The 19,236-nt window shown below is 38.3% G+C and overlaps 1 protein-coding gene across 1 annotated transcript in view; it reads right to left on the bottom strand.

Annotated features, from left to right (window-relative positions):
* Positions 1 to 3,484, bottom strand: part of SLC30A8 (solute carrier family 30 (zinc transporter), member 8) — a 70,715-nt gene extending 67,231 nt beyond the window's left edge. The window contains exon 1 of the mRNA XM_006830827.1: positions 3,414 to 3,484. Coding sequence (XP_006830890.1) covers positions 3,414 to 3,484 — 71 coding nt within the window. The remainder of the gene's footprint in view (positions 1 to 3,413) is intronic.
* Between the last annotated feature and the right edge of the window lie 15,752 nt (positions 3,485 to 19,236).

The following is a 19,236-nucleotide window of genomic DNA, read 5'->3' as shown; positions in this document are numbered from 1 at the left end:
GACCAATGAACAGATACCAAAAGAAAAGAATGTCCACACCTTTATCTCAGCAGTTCTTCCAGGCATCTGTGGCTGCTCCGATCTTTCCCCCACGTGGTCTCACCCAAGATGGCGGCTCCTGGAGCAGCTGAGCATCCCAGACTAGAAAGCAATAGATTTTTTGCTTCTGCCACAAATTCCCCCAGCTGTGAGCCTTCCAACCTGCTAAGTATTCCTTTATATGTGGTTCAGAGTTCTGGGACCATCCCCTGAGACTGCTTGGTCAGGTATTCTGTGTTGTTGTTGACGGAGCTCTGTACTATATGTCCACCCGATCCACCATCTTGTTTGCTTTTTTTTTCAACCATTTCTTTTTGATGCAGTGATTCTGTGTATTCCTTTAATATTCTTTTGATACTTTCTGCATCATTCCGTATTTTTCCATAGAATCTGTCAATATTGTAAGTTGAGCCTTTAATTTTTTTCTCAGTTCTTTCTGTGTTCTTCCCTTTTGGTTTTCTAACTCCAGGTCTTTGCACATTTCTTTATATTTGACTTTGTCCTGTTGAGGTGCCCTTTGAATTTTTCTGTTCAGCTCTTTTACCTTCTTATTTCTTCCATTTGTTTTAGCATTTCTATGCTGGAGAGCAAATTTTAGAGTCTCTTCTAACATCCATATTGGCGTTTTCCTTCTTTCTTGTCTTCTTAATTAGTTTTTTCTTTTGGCTTGTACGATGTGCTGGACGTCGTCCCATAATGCTTCTGGTCTTCAGTCATTAGTTGTATCAAACCTGTTCTTTAAATGATGTGTGAATTCAGATGGGATATGTTCAAAGTCATACTTTGACTCTGGTGGACTTGTTTTCCATTTCTTTGGCTTTTCATATGGACAACTGATGATCTGTTCCACAGTATGCTCCAATCTTGTCTTGGCTGATGATATGGAGCTTTTCCACCATCTCTTTTTACAGATGTCGTCAATTTGACTTCTGTGTAATCCAGCAGATAAGGTCCATGTTTATAGGCCTCTTTTATGTTGTTGTTGTTGTTGTTTTAATGGTATTTGCAATGTAGAAGTCATTTGTCTTGAAAAATTTTATCATGCTATCTCCAGCAACATTTCTGTCATCAAGGTCATATTTTCCAACTACTGAACCTTCCTCTTTGTTCCTACCTTTGCATTTTTATCTATACATCTTGAATGGATGTTTTATCAATTTGAAACTGAAGAAGTTGGTAGAGTTTTTCAATTTCATCTTCACTGGCTTTAATGATTACTGTGTAAACTTGAATAATAATGGCATTAACTGGTCTTCCTGATAGGCATATGGATTTTATCCTATCACAAACAGCATTATACTTCAAAAGAAATCTATGTGTTTTTTTATGATGAATGTGAAATCATTCCTCTGATTTGTCATTCCTAACATAGTAAACCATGTAATTGTTAGACTCAAAATTGTCAATACCAGTCCATTTCAGCTCAGTAATGCCTAGTATATCAATCTTTATGCATTCCATTTCATTTCTGACAACTTTCAATTTTCCTAGATTCACACTGTACATTCCAATTCTGGTTATTAATGGATGCTTACAGCTGTTTCTCCTCATTTTAGTTGTGCCTCATCAGCACATGAAGGTGCAGAAAGCTTGACTCCATTCTTATCATCATGGTCGACTCTACTTTGAAGAGACATTTTTCCCCAGTAGTGTTTTGAGTACCTTCCAGTGGAAAGGCTCGTCTTCCAGGCACTCTATCTGACAATATTCTGGTGCTATTCATCAAGTTTTAATATTCACTATTCTGGTGCTATCTGACAGTGTTTCACCATTATTCATGAGGTTTTCTGTGGCTAAACATTCAGAAGTCGTTTTTCTTTCCTTCCTCCTAGTCTGTCTTAATCAGGAAGCTCAGCTGAGACCTGTCCACCATGGGTATACCCGGCTGGCATGTAAAATACTGGTGACATCACCTACAGCATCACAGAAACTCACACGCCACCACAATTGGACCAACTGGTAGAATAGTGGTGGCTTTAATATGAGGAGGCTTCAAAAGGGTCATGGAAAATGTGAATTAAAAGATAATGGAATATTTCCATGAACTTTTTGAAGCCTTCTTGTATAAACTGATTTTAGATTTGTGTTGGTTCACATACATGTGCTGAGTGTTATCCCCTTTTCTCTCTATTTGGAGTAAACCTCTTTCAGTTCCTCAAATACATGAAGCACTTACTCTTCCATATTTACAATCTTACCAAGCAATATCCCCACAGTCTGAAAAGCTACCCTATGCTCGATGTACAATTTCCTATTGTACTTATTCTAAGTCCTTTTTACTTTCATTCTCAACCTAGCTATCATTCTGAAAAAGCATTCCCTGATGCCTAAAATTCAGATTAATCCAAGTTTTGTCATAGTATTCTCAATGAATACTCACAGCATAATACTTAAACTGGCTAGAAGGTATTAAGGAGCTCTGGTAGCGTAGTGGTTACGAATTGGGCTGTGAACCACAAGGTCAGCAATTTGAAACTACCAGCTATTCCGTGGGAGAAAGAGGAGGCTTTCTGCTCCCATAAAGATTTACAGCCTCGGAAACCCTGTACAGGGTCACTATGAGTCGGAACCGACTTCACGGCACATAACAACAACAACAACATAATGTAATTGCCTAGTTTCTTCTTAAATGCTAAACTTTAAGAAGAAAGAGATCTAAGACTGGGTATCTTTTCTTCTGCATTATATATTTAGCACTTAGTATGACTGTGTTTACTCAATAATTGCTAACAAAGTACAAAATGAATTAATATACTTGGCATTGTAGGATAGGCACTGGACTGCAAACTGCAAGGTAGGTGGTTTTCAAACCCACTGCTCCTGGGAAACCCTATACAAGTTCGCTATGAGTTGGAATTGACTTGACATCACTAAACAACATCAGAACTATGCAAATTTAAATTAGCTATGATCTATGTACATACTGGCAACAGTATTTTATGATTAAGAAAATAGCAAATAACTTTAAGATCAATATAACCACAATTTTGCAACATAGTTGCAAAGTGTATTTTTTTTTTCTAAATATCATTTCATAAACTTTACTGTCTTAAAGGTAGGAGCAACTGAGGAAGAAAAAGGAAAACACATTAGCATATATATGTATATTTTATCAAAGAGAAACTACAGGTAAATAATACATTAATAAATTGTTTCCTTCATGTACTTAGAATGTATAAGAAATTCAATCAACTATAGAGTCTTGCATTTTCCAGGAAAAGAATTTGACAACTCTGTCAACAATTGATAAAATTTTACAAAATGCCCCAAGTTACAAAACAAAAGTTTCCAACTCTGAAGCAGTAGTGGCATCTAGGGATTTCTTGAATATTCAAAGCGCAGAGAATTGTGAGGCAGATATAGACATCTGTTACCTGTCTAATGTGCAGGAATACATCTTGGTGGCTTTGTCATTCACAAGATAAGTTCTTTCAAGAAACTCCATGGTGGTCAGGAAAAGAGCTTTTGTTGTTTTAACTCTGCCCAGGTGGATAGCCAAGCAGCTTCACAATTATTAACAGGCTTTCACAGGAGGAAAAAAAAAAAAGCACGTTTCTAGGACACACAGTAACAAGCCTCCCACATGGGTGTCTGGTAGGTCTGCTAAAATTACAGCCTCCTTGGAATATCACCTGGCCTCATTTTCTCATGCAAAGAATCCATTCCTGGGGAGATCTGTAGGTGGGTTGTACAAAGCATGTGTGTGTGTGTGTGTGTGTGTTTCCCATGCTATCTGATTCAATTGTGCTTTTAAAGAGGCAAAGATGCTCAAGGGTTATCTACAAATTGCTGATACAGGGGTTTGGCCTTCAAAGCACATCTGGGGAAACTGCAAACAGCTACCTTCTACGTACAATAGTCTCTCTCTCTTTGGTCTCTCCCACAACCTGAGAGAATTCCTCTTGGATTTTAGCTCAAAAATGACCTTTAAACAGCTGTTGGGATTTACTTATCTGCCCCTAGGGCCATTGTGGGAATTCCCTACTGCAGGGGAGAACAAGGGTCATTAGTTGCTGAAGTCTGTAATCTGAATCAGCTTCTAGTTCGGCAGCTTTGAATCCTTTTTGACAGGCAGGGGAAGGGCAGACTCAACTTCTATCCAAATAACAGTTCTCAGTCATGTAAGAATCACAGGGATCTGCTTTCCCCTTGGTCTTCTCCTCTGCTTTGAAACAAAGAAGTTCTATGGGAGCAGATCACACTATTGTGACTGGAACCTTTGGAGTTGTTCCTGAAAGATATTGCCTCAAACTCCAGCAATTGATATTTGACTTCATTGCAAAGCTGTTTCCTTCCCAAATCAGGCAAGGGACTATATATAGCTCAATGGCACCAGAGGGCCAAAGGGCAGGCATTTGTGTGGACTCCAAAGAGTCTCTGAGCCCTTAACAGGTTCATGTAGAGGGGTGATAGTAGAGGAAAGGAAATATATCCAGTCCTCATTTTCCTTCCTCTTCTGTTGATAAGTAAACTTCCAGCTAAACTTCCTTCAGGATAGTTGCTTGTTGTTGGATGCCAGTGATTTCATTTTCTAGTCATAATGACCCCATCAGGAACTCTGAAAGTGCAAGGGGCTAAAAGTCAGGCTGCTAACTGAACCCACCAGTTGCTCTAAGACAGAAAGATGAGGCAGTCTGCTTCTGTAGATTTGTTGTTATGAAGTGCCATCGGGTCAATTCCGGCCTATAGCGACCCTGTATAGGGTTTCTGAGGAGCAGCTGGTGAGCTTGAACCTCCAACCTTGCAGTTCAAACAGCTTTGCAGTCTGACGCATTAACCCACAGAGCCACACCAGGACAGCCTTGGAAACCTGACAGAACAATTCTACTCTGCCCTGCATGGTCGCTGAGTTTGGAATTAACTTCAATTCCAGTGAGTTCAGTGGCAGTGGGTTTAGTGGGTGGGTTTTAGAGCCCCCATTTGAGAATCGAGCTGTTCCATGAAGTTTTCCAGGTTGTAATCTTTAAAGGAGTAGATCACCAAGTCTTTCTTTCACAGAATAATAGCTGGGTAGGTTTGAACTACCAACCTGGATGTTAGTAGTCAAGCACTTTACTTTTGTGACACCAGGGCTCCTTAACTCAACTTTCTTCAGGCATGTTTAGTCCCAACAATAGTCCAGTGGTCCAGCATCATGGGAATTTGCCCAATGAGCAAATACTACAATAAAAATCATCCCCCTAAAAAGAGGACAGGATTCAATGACAATACGGCAGTCAGTGAGGGCAGAAGTTCCCTTAGCTGAGAGAGGAATGTTAGGTGTGCTGTGCTACCTGTGGTGGAGCTGTATAGATTATGATTTCAATATAAATACAAATTCTAAGTCTAAAATATAACATAAATTCTAAGTCTTCTCTTACCTAGCATCCACTACCTAACTTTTCACTTTGCACCAAAGGATGAGAACAAGAGAAATTGTCTGGAGAAGCCTATGGGGGTGGGGAGGAATTCTTTGCAGGAGCAGGAGAAAGCATGAAATTCTGAGTGTAGTGTTAGCAGAATAAAAATCAAAGCATTTTTTTCTCATGAATTCTTACTCTTAACTGTAAAATATTAGGTTATTCTGTGGAGGCAAAAGAAGGAAACCAGAAAAGAATTACTAATCAAACCATGCGACACATTGTCATCCTTTGCAGCTTGAATCCTTTGTGAGCAATTTCTAACACATTATAAGAGAAATAGAATTCAATTGAATTAATTTTTTAAAAAGTGAGAAAACGAGTCCAAATCTGGCTGAAATCCATTATGGATAAGTGCAAAGAGAAGAAGAAAAGCAATATTCAAATGCAGGCGAGAGAATATTTGACTATAGTTAGCAACAAGACAATCTGGGAGTTAGAGATTCTGCACCAGGAGTTTTATCACTAGTACAACTCTGGATGCAGTCAAGTATTTATATTTGTTTATAATTCTCTGAGTGTTGAGAATACATAGTAGATTATTAATGTGAGTTGCCTTGGGGATGAGACTGGGATAAGACTGATACAGGACACAGTACGGTCCAGGTGAGAATGGAGGGAACAGGGGGAGCCCATGCCAGAAAAGGCAAAATGACTGCACATGTATTTAAAAATGTATTCTATGATCTCTTTTAATTGTTACTTTATAGGCTCAATATTGTTTCACATCAGCAGTTTCATGATTCAACTTGAATATCTATGCACACTTATAAAGTTAGAGGAGTTCTAGTGTGGTGCTGTAAGATAAACACTGGACTGCTAACCAGGCGGTCAGCAGTTCAAACCCACCAGCTGCTCCTGGGAAACCCTATCCAGGGTCGTTAAGAGTCAGAACCAACTTGACGGCACTTAACAACAACAACATGAAATTACCACTTTATGTGTGTATATGTATGATAGATTTGAAAGTAAAAAAAATCAAAGGCACTATTTTCATCAAATTTTGTCAATTTCAAAGTGCTTCCCTTAGAGATAAGTTCTCCACTATAAAGCAAAGCTTCTGGTGTGAACAGCCTAACAGAGGATGAGAGGTTGTAGCAAATAAAACTTGTAGGTTCAAAACAAGGGAGCATTGCCTCTACATTGAGATGCAGATAAACTATGCTCAAAAATCACCTGCATATTAGATTATGTAAAATATGCATGTGTTGATCACCTTGTCCTTTTACAAAGTCATTTTAACTTCACCCTCATCGACCCTTCCTCCTCCATTCCTCTGATATTTTGCCAGTACAACATTTAGTAAAAAAATCGTATCCTCCCTAGCTAACCTTTCACCTGCTTTGGCCTGCACCGCCCACCCATAGCCAAGGGCTCTAGTCAGACTCCACAAGAAATACAGAACATATATTTGGAAAACAATGCAGATTTTAAAAGAACATCAACAACAAAATAAAACCTACTCTCTGTTGATAGTTGGTTTTGGTGGGCATTATGCTGCTCATCCCTGTTTCCTAGGCAACCAGCTTCCAAGCCCTCCTGAATTACAGGTCATCCTCTCCACCCACTCTCCATCACAAGCTTGTAGCAACTGAAGGGGCAAAATGCAATTTATAACAGTTACCTCTGGGAATAAATATTCTGTCAGCCACAAGAACATCACTGACACAATGGAAGAACTGGTCCGTCTCCTCAGTGTTGGCAATGATTTCTTATTAGGGTTTTACATACAGTTGATAACACTAACATTAAAAAAATAATAACTTACACAATATCCTACACATTGTTTGGTATTTCATTTGCAGGTAGGATGCACTGTATCTAAACCACCATGATCATCCCTAGACAGTACAGTAAATACTCATAATTTGCATTTCTCAAAACTTCAGCCATTTTTCAGAAACATATCACATTGCTATTGTTTACATGTAACTATCTCTCAAAGAGACACAAAGGTGTAATTATTTTTAAGTAGTAAGTGTGCATTTTCATTATCCTTGGCTCTTTCTGTCCCTGTGCAAGAGCAGTGTGGTGAAGTGATTTAGTATGTGGGCTTTTGAATTAGATCGATTTACTTTCCATTTCTGGTTTGACCACTTCCTTAGATGGGTGACTTTGAACAAATTATCTGACCTCTGTGTTTTTCAGTTTGTCATTAACAAAATGGGGATGCTGATAGAATCCATCTTGAATTCTTGGGAAGAATAAAAGAGATAATGCATATAAAAATTCTTAGCCTAATCTCCGACATATAACCCAGAGATTGCCTATAAACCTGACCATGTCTAAGTAAAATGTCTTGGCCCAACCTTAGCAGAAGATTTACCCATGAATGAAAAATCCATGAAGGGAGTACAGATTATTGGAGAAAGACCTAGGGACTAGGACCTGTCATCGGCTGTCTGACTTTGAGCTCTGAGCTCCACTTTTGTAAATAATTGATTTCTGCCTGCTTTATACTGCTCCTTCCGTAGTTAAGTGCCAGTCAGATTGTGTCCTTACCAAGGAATTCTCTGCCACAACAGGGGAAGAAAGTAATTCAAGCACTACCAGTATAATTGCCTACTAAACATTCTAGGCTCACGTATTCCTGTGCAGACAATAAACAGCTTATTATTTCCAAGTTGAGCAGCGTTTCCTTAGTAAGGTGCTTTTGTGGTTGTTACTATAGTTGAGATTTTCAGAAGTTCCATCGAGCAACTCAAAAACGAAAACATTGAACATTTAATTGGATTGTATTTTAGATGACTTGATGAAATTTTCATTTTAATCTAAAGTTCACATGCATAAAACACAAGCATTTTCATTTATTTCATACATTAGTTGAAAATGGACTGAAATCCATCTGATTTTTATTCCCTTCTTGATAAATCAGAATGACATAACTTTTTTAATAGTTTTACTTTTAAAGAGATCAAGTTATAGAAATGTTTCAGTTAAAATGCAGTGGTATTTGTTGAGAAAGAAAGACATGATAAAATATTGATGCCAAAATAATAAAAGAAATATTTTATTACACTTCACAGATGCAAATAAAGAATATAAAAATAGGACTGACTATATTTGGGTAGGAGGGAAATATTGGCACTAGGTGGTTAAAGACTTTATAAAGGAAGTATTTTTTTTTATTAGTCCCCATATATCTTCCTTTTTCAAGTACTTCACAAACTTGATCTTATTAACTCTTAAAAGGATCCTGTGGCCTAGATAAGTCTGAAAATGTCTTGTAAATTCCAAAGTGGTTGTCTACTGACTTCTCATTCACACAACTATGTATGTTTCTCTTCTTTGTATTATTTATACAGTCAAGCAAAAGAGGATTCTACAGAGCTTGAGCATGATCTTAAGATATTAGAATAAAAAACATAGACAAAAATATACTTTCTAATATTTCAACTTCTTGATTTAAAATGCACAGAAAATCATTAAAAATTAAAGTATTCAATTTTGGAATAATAATAATAAAAAAAAATTAAGTCCTTCTGTCATTACCTGGAATGACACCATTTAATTTTCATAAGAACAGTTTGTTTTCTTTTTGTAAAAGGACAGAATCGAAATGGCCCAGAGGATTTCCAAAGTTGTACGTGTTTACCGAAGTGAACTGCCACATCTTTCTCCTATGGAGCATCTGATGGGTGTGAACCATCAACCTTTCTGTTTGCAGTCAAGTGCTTAACCACTGTGCCACCAGGGCTCCTTGTGAAAGGCTTTAGAGACCTGTGGTTTGTCTTGTTGTTGTTAAGTGCCTTCATGTCGGTTCTTACTCATAGTGACCCCACATAGAGTTTCCGAGTTGCAACTGGAGGGCTTGAACTCCTGATCTTTCAGTTTTTGTTGTTGTTGTTGTTGTTAAGTGCCGTCGAGTCGGTTCCGACCCATAGCGACCCTGTACAGGGTTTCCGAGGGTGTAAATCCTTACGGAAGTAGAAAGCCTCATCTTTCTCCCGCGGAGCGGCTGGTAGTTTCGAGCCGCTGACCTTAAGGTTCGCAGCCCGATTCGTAACCACTACGCTACCAGAGCTCCTTCAGTTATTAAGCCAGTGCTTATCTGACAGCACCATAGTTATCCTACAGCACCACACCAGAACTCAGTCATTTGTTTCAGAGAGACGGATTTTCACCTAGCGTCCCCAAATGAATACCAGGAGAGCAAAGGTACAGCTCATCTCTTTTGAATTTCCAAGCCGGAATTTATTTAACTCCTGGCTGACAAGACTGCCTCTCAGGAGATAGTAACAGAGACAAGACAAAAGCCGCCTCAGAGCTTTCTCGGCAAAGACTGAGTCATTACTTTTCACGTCTAATCCAAAATACACCAAGGGAAGGCAGCTGTCTTTTCTGCTTGGAAGCACAACCACAAGGCATTGCAACTAATTCATCTTTTCTTTTGGTAGTAATGAAATTGCTTCCTGTGAGTCTAAGTTTAAAAAAGCTGCTAATTCAATTGTAGCAAATCTCCCCACCACCATCAGGGGACTAGTTCTTTGACTTTGCATCCAAAGGAGATAAGTGAGGCATCATATTACCTTTTCCAACCATAACCTCTCTCCCCAACCTCCTAGGTATTGACCAGTAGGAAAAGGATCCATGGTCAATATCCAATCCCTTTGTAGTCAGATTACTCTGAAAATGAAGGAAAAAAATGTTTAATTATATCAAGCAAACACACAATGCACTGTTGAAAATATTATATTTGGCAACAGATTTTTCTAAAGTTTTATGTCCCCTTTCCTACTCAGAATCTGAAAATCTATGATTTTCCTCTGAGCCTTTCCCAAAATTGTGATGGTTAATCATTTACAGAAGGAAAATTTCCTTTTAAACATTATGAAAGTCCAGATTAAACTGACATATATATCAAAGGTAATAAGAATGTTCTTGTGCTTAAATAAAGTGAGTAGTATTTATGCAACAAATGACAAAACATCATGGACACATCTTCATAGAAACTGAGTTGCCTAGGATTTGCAACAACCTGAACTTCCTAGTTACAAGTCAGTTTACAAGAAAGCAGAAGGGTTGGTGATGGAGGACTGTAAACAGAGAAGACAGGAACAAAGTAGGATAGAGATGTTTCATTGTGGGCATTGCAGTCAATGAAATGAAACAAACAGAATGTGTATGGATTGTTGAATAGAAAACTGATCTGCTCCGTAAACCTTCACCTGTAATAAACAGGGTAGGGGGGCTGATAAATAGTAAAGTCAGACTAGTTTTGGCCATTTTCTATTGAAGACAACAGAAGTAAAAATCAATTCTATAGCAAATGCAATGTACCAGGGAGTAATGAGGTCTCCATCATTTCTTGGAATCATCATTATTGTAGTTGTTGCTGTCAAAAAATGAGGAACTGTTTCATCTGTTTAATACTGTATAATTACTTCTTCTCAACTTTCTAATAAAGGCCAGGCCAACAATTAAAATGAAGCATACTGATTAGTCCTAAGGTTTGATTGAACACAATTGATCATTGTACTGTTTATTGGTCATTAGCTATTAATTCAAAACTGCTTTCTTTTGCTAGGTAGACAGGATTGTATAAGATCTACCCAATGTTTCAAACAACATAATATACTCTGTGTATGAAGCTCTAAAGATGTTTCTTCTCAGGAGTACCATCTTTGACAACTGAATCCAGCCCAAATTATATATTTTAACATTTGTTGTGTTTGTGGTTGTTGGTATGTGTCAATTCCGACTCATAGAAACCCTGTTGTCAAGGGTTTCTAGAAAGCGACTTGTGGATTTGAACCACCGAATTTACAGCTCAACTCCACCTTGCGGTGCAGTGCATTATCCTGCAGTACCATACCAGGACTCTTATTAATATTTATTACTGCTGAATTGATACTATGTTTTCAGGAAGAGTGCAATCAGTTGGTCAATGTAGGTGCTTCAGATTCTGTCTCTTTTATTGATTTTCAGTGTGTCAATGAATAAGTCAATTTGCTTTTTTCTGTCCCACATTCCTACCTGAAACCATTTGAATGGCAGTGATAAACCACCTCAGAAGACTCATGAGTAAAAAATAATCCCCTTCTTCCTTTGAGATAACAAAATGTTTTTCAAAAACTTAATATTGCTAAAGACTCACATTAAAGATAAATAAATTATGCATAAAATGTTGTTGTTGTGAAGCATCATGAAGTTGGTTCTGACTCATAGCAACCATGTATAGGGATTCTGCGGCCATAAATCTTTGCAGGAGCAGAAAGCCTCATCTTTCTGCTGGTGGGCTCAAACTGCTGACCTTGTGGTTTGTAGTCCAGTGCTTATTCTATAGAGCTGTCTGCTTCAAATAAAAGGAGCTCTGGTAGCGTAGTGGTTACGAATCGGGCTGCGAACCTCAAGGTCAGCAGTTCAAAACTACCAGCTGTTCTGTGGGAGAAAGATGAGGCTTTCTGTTCCCGTAAAGATTTACAGCCTCAGAAATCCTGTACAGGGTCGCTATGAGTTGGAACCGACTCCATGGCAAACATCAACAACAATCAGTTAAATACCACATCACCTAAATATACTTTTAATAAAAAAAAAAAAACAAAAACAAAAACAAAAAAACACTTAGGCTCAATAAAATATACTTAACTTTCAAGAAGGTAGATAATGAACAATAAACCCTGCTCTCATCTAAAAGAAATCCTGGCTCATGCCAACAATTAATACATTCAGCTGCAAACTGAAATGTTAAAGAGACAAGTCTGCCTAGAAGTAAATAAAGGTGTAGCAATTTCCTTCCAGAAAATCAGCCATTGAAAACCTAGGGCTCGCAGCTCTATTCTGGTATACATGAAGTCACCATGAATCAAAAATATCTCAAGAGCAGCTGGTTTGGTCTTCACATCCAAGACCACAGGCTGTTTCAGGGAATGCAATCAATTTTAAAACTATGCCTGAGATAGGTAAGATTACCTATCTTGGCTGGCCCACAATTCTCAGTCCTTTGGAAGTTATGAGGTAATCATCCTCCATGATGAAATCTGATATGTTATAATCCCCTCCATAGTGAAATATGCTATTAGTAGCCAATCAATTGAAAGGGAGATGCCTCAGGGGTAAGGCTTGCTTCCAATATATGTGGAGTCTCTGGCAAAATTTGCTTGCTTTTTTGCTGGCCTGGATCCTGCATCTGACTCATCATCTGGCCTCCAGTTCTTTGGACTTGAACCAGTGGCCTGCCAATCCCGGGAGTTGTTAGCAGCTGACCATCTTACCTGATGACCTCATTAACCTTTGCATCAGAAGCCTGCCATGTGACCTGCTGATCTTGAATTCCTCAAGAGAAGCCTCCCACATGACATCTGACCCATGGACTTCAAACTTGCCAGCATCTACAACTGTGTGGGCCATTTCTTTGAGATAAAGCTATCTGTATATATACACATGTAAGCTTTGCTGGTTTTGCTTCTCTAGAGAACCCAGTCTAAGATAATCCTGAATATCTTTACAGATTTGTTTGTGCATTTATGGGTGGACTAAAACACAAACACACATGCTCCTTTTTATGCCAAATTTGACAAATTTGTGAGAAACTGCTTTCTAAAGTAGCATCAATAATGAAGCAATTTTATTTCCTATTGTTGCTATGAGACTCCCAGCCCTGTCCTCTAGCTACTGGACCAGGCAGTTTTGATGATGGTGGCCACTTTCTGTTCCTCTCCCATGAGTCAGCCAATACATTTCCATTACCACCTCATGTCTTGTTTACTGGCAAGTTGAACAAGGTAAAGTTCGAAGAAGTTGATTTTCACTCGGAAAAAGGTGAAAGGAAAAAGCAAGGACTCCTAGGAGGCAGCTCATCTCAGTCATCACCCTAAAAATTGGCACAGCATCACCATCCTTGACCTCCTTCCAAATGTGATGAACTTTCTACCTCTCCATGGCAGTGCGCTGAGCTCTACAGACTTAGGTACACGTCCCCACAACATTTCTAATTTAAAAGAGAAATAAATTTGAAATCAGTACCTTCAGGACTAGGCAACACCACAGCAATCAAGAACTAGCAGATATGCCACAGTACAACCAACATAGTCACAGCATTCATCCACAAAGCCTGGGCAAAGAGAGAGAGGACAAGGGAATGTCATCAACCCGGTCCTTCAAAACCATCACCAGAAATTTTTGTTACATGACATCAAGTCTGTTTCGACTCACAGCAACCCTGTATAGTATTTCCAAGGAGCTCCTGGTGTGTTTGAACTGCCAACTTTGTGGTTAGCAGTCCAATACTTATCCTACAGTGCCACACCAGGACTCTTAACACTATGAATCAGAAACTCTTATGTTAGTCCCTAAGGAGCCCTGGTAACATAGTGGGTTATGATCTAGGATACTAATCACAAGGTCAGAAGTTCAAATCTACCTGTCATTCCATGAGAGAAATATGAGGCTTTCTACTCTCATAATGATTTACAGTCTCAGGAACTGTATTCAGGGTCACTATGAATCGGAACCAATTTGGTAGCACACAACCACAACTACCACCATCACCATTCTAGCACCATGGATTATTAGATAGGAGTCTGACGATCAAAAAACTGTATCAGACATCACATATTATCTTATGGCTTTTAAAAAAAAGATCTCACTCTCTAGAGTCTGAAATTATAGACACTGAAGTCTGTAACATTGTTCTGAACAGTTAGACAACATAAAATTAGGCATCTATTTTGACACATAAATCCAAATATTTTCCTGTCTTGCAAGGAGATGTCAAAAGAAGGTGATTCCCTCCTGGATGAGAATAATTGTGGAAGTAATGGTAATGCACAGAAAAAGAATATCACTTCCAACACCCTCAGGGCAAAATGATCCTTGTCGAGTTACAAGGCAGATCTCTCCTACAGAGGGCTTCAGTTATTACTTTTCATCATTGTGTTTATAAACACTCAGCAACTTATTACTTAGCACATGTAAGGAAAAGGGAAGGCTCCCAAAAGAAGTCATTTAACTAAAATATCAAGTAATGTGAAAAATCTAATTGGAAGTGTAAGCTGCCCATCATTTTCCCTCAGAACTTCCACACAAGAGATTTCTCTCTCCTACATTTCAAATAGAAATGTGATTCTGGTGTGGCACTGTAGGATAGGCCCTAGACCGAAAGGTCAGTTTGAACTGTAAGGTCGGTGGTTCAAACTCACCAGCTGCTCCTTGGAAACCCTATCCACATTTGCTATGAGTCTGAACCAACTGGACAGCACTTAACAACAACTAACAACAACAACACATAGTAATTAGACTTCGGAGTTGTTTAGTAAAACAAACACCTGAAAACGTAACAGTGGCCTTAATCTAATCAACAAAACCCAGAGGACTTGTCCAGTGGCTTCTATTTTAGCAAGCAGCATAATATATAATTGACTGTAGACAGTTTCTACAGAAGTGGTCATCTTGTTTTTAAAATTAACACTCAAGAGAATAAATGCCAGTTACCTGGAAATGCTCCTCTTATATACCCCTCTCCCAGTGCAGCTCTTTCTGGCTGAACCACTTCCTCTCCCTCTGGCTGTGCCCATGGCAGCCACCTTCTCATCTAAAAGTCTCAGCTCAAATAGCACCTCCTCAAGAGATCTTCTCAGCAATCCCTGCTGAAGCAGTGTGATCACAGCCATTTCCAGTTTCGCCCCTTCACGTAGCCAGTGTTACCACTATCTGCATTAGCCTCTTCGCTTCTTCCTTTTTTATTTCTTTGAGCCTAACTCTTCTATAAATCACCCAGCACAATTGCACTTCCTATCTCATCTCTTATTTACTAGAAAATTGAACAGGTTAAATTTTGGGAAGTTGCATTGCACTGGGAGAAAACTAAAGAAGAAAGAAAACTTAAATTGAGTTCAGCTCAATTGTCAACCTAAAACTTGGCACACTGTTATCCTCCTCCTCCTAAGTATCCTACATCTCCACAGCACTGTGCTAAGCTGTCGCAACTTAGACACACATAGCTCCTACTCTCTGAGAACTGATCATCTAACAGAAAACTCAATCTACAAAATGAGAAAGCCCTATAAAAAGATAAGCTTTTGGAAGGCAGTGGTTCTCATCTATTTACACAGTTGTATCCTCAGCCCTGATAGCACTGTGAGAACACTTAGATATTACATGTTGAAACATTATGAAGAGCACCAGAATATTGTCAGATATAGTGCCAGAAGATGAGCCCCTTAGGTTGGGAAGACTTCGAAAACAACTGGGGAAGAGCAGCACCCTCAAAGTAGAATTGACTGTGATGATGTGAATGGAAAAAGCTTTCAGACGTTCATTTGTGGACTGTGGCACAACTCAAAATGAGGAGGAGCTGCTGCAAATATTCATTAATAATCAGAACATGAAATGTATGAGATATGAATCTAGGAAAATTAAAAGTTGTCAAAAATGAAATGGAATGCATAAAGATTGATATCCTAGGCATTAGTGAGCTGAAATGGACTGGTACTGGCCATTTTGAATCTGGCAAACACATGGTTTACTATGTTGGAATGACAAATTCAAGAGGAATAGAGTAACATACATCATCAAAAAGAATATTTAAGGATTTATCTTGAAGTACAATGCTGTCTGTTGTAGGATAGTACCCATATGTCTTACAAGAAAGTCTAGTTAATACCATTATTACTCAAATTTACACAGCAACCACTGAAGCCAGTGAGGATGAAATTGAAGAATTCTACCAACTTCTTTAGGCTGAAATTGATCAAACGTGTACTCAAGGTGTATTGATAATGACTAGTGATTGTAAAGCACAGGTTGGAAATTAAAAGGAAAGATCAGTAGTTGGAAAACATGGCCTTGGTGATGGAAAGGATAGTGGAGATCCCGTGATAGAATTTGCAAGACTGACTTCTTCATTGCAAATACCTTTTTAAAACAGCATAAAAGATGACCACACACATGTACTTCACCAGATGGAATACACAGGAATCAAATAGGTGGTGGATATCAGCCAAAACAGGTCAGAAGCAGGTTGTGGAACTGACCGTCAATTGCTCATATGCAAATTAAGTCTAAAGCTGAAGGAAATTAAAACAAGTCCACAAGAGCCAAAATATGACTTGAAGATATCCCATCTGGATTTAGAGACCATTTCAAAAACAGATTTGATGCATCAGACACTAATGAGGAAGACCAGAAGGTCATTAAGAAGAAAAGAAAGAAGGAAAAGATCAAAATGGATGTCAGAAGAGACTCTGAAACTTGCTCTCCAGCATGGAGATGTGAAAGCAAATGGAAGAAATGAGGAGGTAAAAGAGCTGAACAGAAATTTCAAAGTGCAGCTATAGAAGACAAAGTCGAACATTGTAACAAAATGTGCAAAGACCTGGAGTTACAAAACCAAAAGGGAAGAATGTGCTCAGCATTTCTCAAGCTGAGAGAACTGAAAGAAAAAATTCAAGCCTTCATTTGAAATATTGAAGGATTTGATGGGCAAACTATTGAATGATGCAGAAAATATGAAAATAAGATAGAACAATACATAGAGTCACTGTACCAAAATGAAATGGTTGATGTTCAATGATTTCAAGAGGTAGCACAGGATCAAGAGCCAATAGTATTGAAGGAAGAAGCCCAAGGTGCATTGAAGGCATTGGCAAAGAATAAGACTGTGAATTGATTAAATACAAGTTGAAATATTTCAACAAACTGATTCAGCACTAAAGGCACTCGCTCATCTGTGCCAAGAAATTTGGAAGACAGCTACCTGGTCAGCTTATCTGAAGAGATCCTTATTTGTGCCCATTCCAAAGAGAGGTGACCCTAAGGATTGTAGTAGTCTTTCGACAATATCATTTGTTTCACATACAAGTAAAATTTTACTAATGATATTTCCAAAAATGGCTGCAGCAGTCCATTGACAGGAATCTTCCAGAAGTTCAAGCCAGATTCAGATGAGGATGTGGAAGGAAGGATACTATTGCTGACAGCAGATGGATTTTGGCTTAAAGCAGAGAATACTAGAAAGATGTTTACCCGTGCTTTGTTTACTATGGAAGGCTTTTGACTTGTGTGGATCATGATAAACTATGTATAACATTTTGCAAAGAATGGGTATTCTAGAACACCTCATTGTGTTTGTGAGGAACCTATACACAGATCAAGATTCAAGCAGAACAAGGGGACACTGAATGGTGTAATATCAGGAAAAATGTGTGCTAGGATTGTATTCTTTCACCATACTTAAATTCAATCTGTACACTGAGCAAATAATCTGAGGAATTGGATTATATGAAGAAGAATGTAACATCAGGAAGTTTCATTAACAACCAGTGATATGCAGATGACACAACCTTGCTTGCTGAAAATGAAGAGGGCTTAAAATACTTATGAAGATCAAAGAACACAGCCTTCAGTATGGGCTGTACCTCAACGTAGAGAAAACAAAAATCCTCACTATATGACTAGTAAATAACATGATAAATAGCAAAAGGAGTCTTGATCTGGCACTGTAGGATAAACACTGAGCAGCTAACCACAAGGTTGCTGGTTCAAATCCACCAGCCACTCCTTGGAAACCCTATATAAGGTCGCTATGAATCAGAACCGACTGTACTGCACTTGAGAAGTAGAGAAAAGACTGAAATTGTCAAAGATTTCATTTTGCTTGCCTTCACTATGAAACTCATGGAAACAGCAGTCAAGAAATCAAACAATGTATTGCATTAGACCAATTTGTTGCACAAGACCTCTTTGAAGCATTCAAGAGAAAATATATCAGTTTGAGGACTAAGGTGTGCCTGACCCAAACCATGGTATTTTCAGTAGCCTCATATTCAGGTGAAAGTTGTACATTAAAGAAGGAAGACCACAGAAGAATTGATGCATTTGAGTTAAGGTGTTAGAGAAGAATATTTATAGTGCCGTGGGCTGCCAGAAGAACAAAGAAATCTGTGTTTGAAGTACAGCCAGAATGCTCCTCAGATGCCAAGATGGCAAGACTTATCATACTTCACACACGTTATTAGGAGAAAGACATCATACTTGGTAAATTGGAGGGTTGGTGAAAAAGAGGAAGACTCCCTACGAGACAGATTGGTACAGTGGCAGTAGCAATGGGCTCCTGGGGATGGTTCAGGACCTGGTAGTGTTTGTTCTGTTGTGCTTATGATAGCTATGAGTCTGAACAACAACAATCCTCAATTCTTGGTATATAGTGTCTAGCATAACACAGGTGTGATTTATTTTATTTTATTTTATTTTAGAATTCAAAATTATAGAATATTTAAGCATAACTTTAAAAAAATTCAATAAATCAATGTATGGATGGGTAGATGTATGAAATACATTGATGAAAAAATATTACAGAATGATTCAGAAAAAGCCTTTGCAGTCAAGTAGACTTGGATATTGTACATTAGCTGAATTATCATAAGTTTTCTAAATCCATGTCTTAGCTATAAACGAGGATCATTATATTTTCTCATAGAATTATTATAAAGAGTAAATGCTATATTTATATAAAGTGAATTTCACATATTAGGGATATAGTAACTGCTCAATAAATGAAGAGTGTTTTTTTAATGCTTTGTAAGTAATATACATTACCTATTATCACATAGGCACATTCTTCTGCTCAAATATGGGGGGAGGGGAAATACACAAAAAACACCAATTTCTTTCAGAAGTAATTGTCCAGTCAGTTATACCAAACTGGACTTTTCTGCTTTAAAAAAAAAAAATAGCATCTGGAATTGGCAGGGATATTAAGCTTCAAATTGCAATGCTAACTGGCATCTCTTAGCTATCACTATGCTGCCTTGAGGGGGACAAAAAGACAGCCAGATAGATGAGCAGGTAATGCAAGCGG

This window comes from Chrysochloris asiatica, unplaced genomic scaffold, assembly GCF_000296735.1.
Source record: "Chrysochloris asiatica unplaced genomic scaffold, ChrAsi1.0 scaffold00001, whole genome shotgun sequence".
NCBI classification, from domain to species: domain Eukaryota; kingdom Metazoa; phylum Chordata; class Mammalia; order Afrosoricida; family Chrysochloridae; genus Chrysochloris; species Chrysochloris asiatica.
This window is presented reverse-complemented; position numbering and strand designations above follow the sequence as displayed.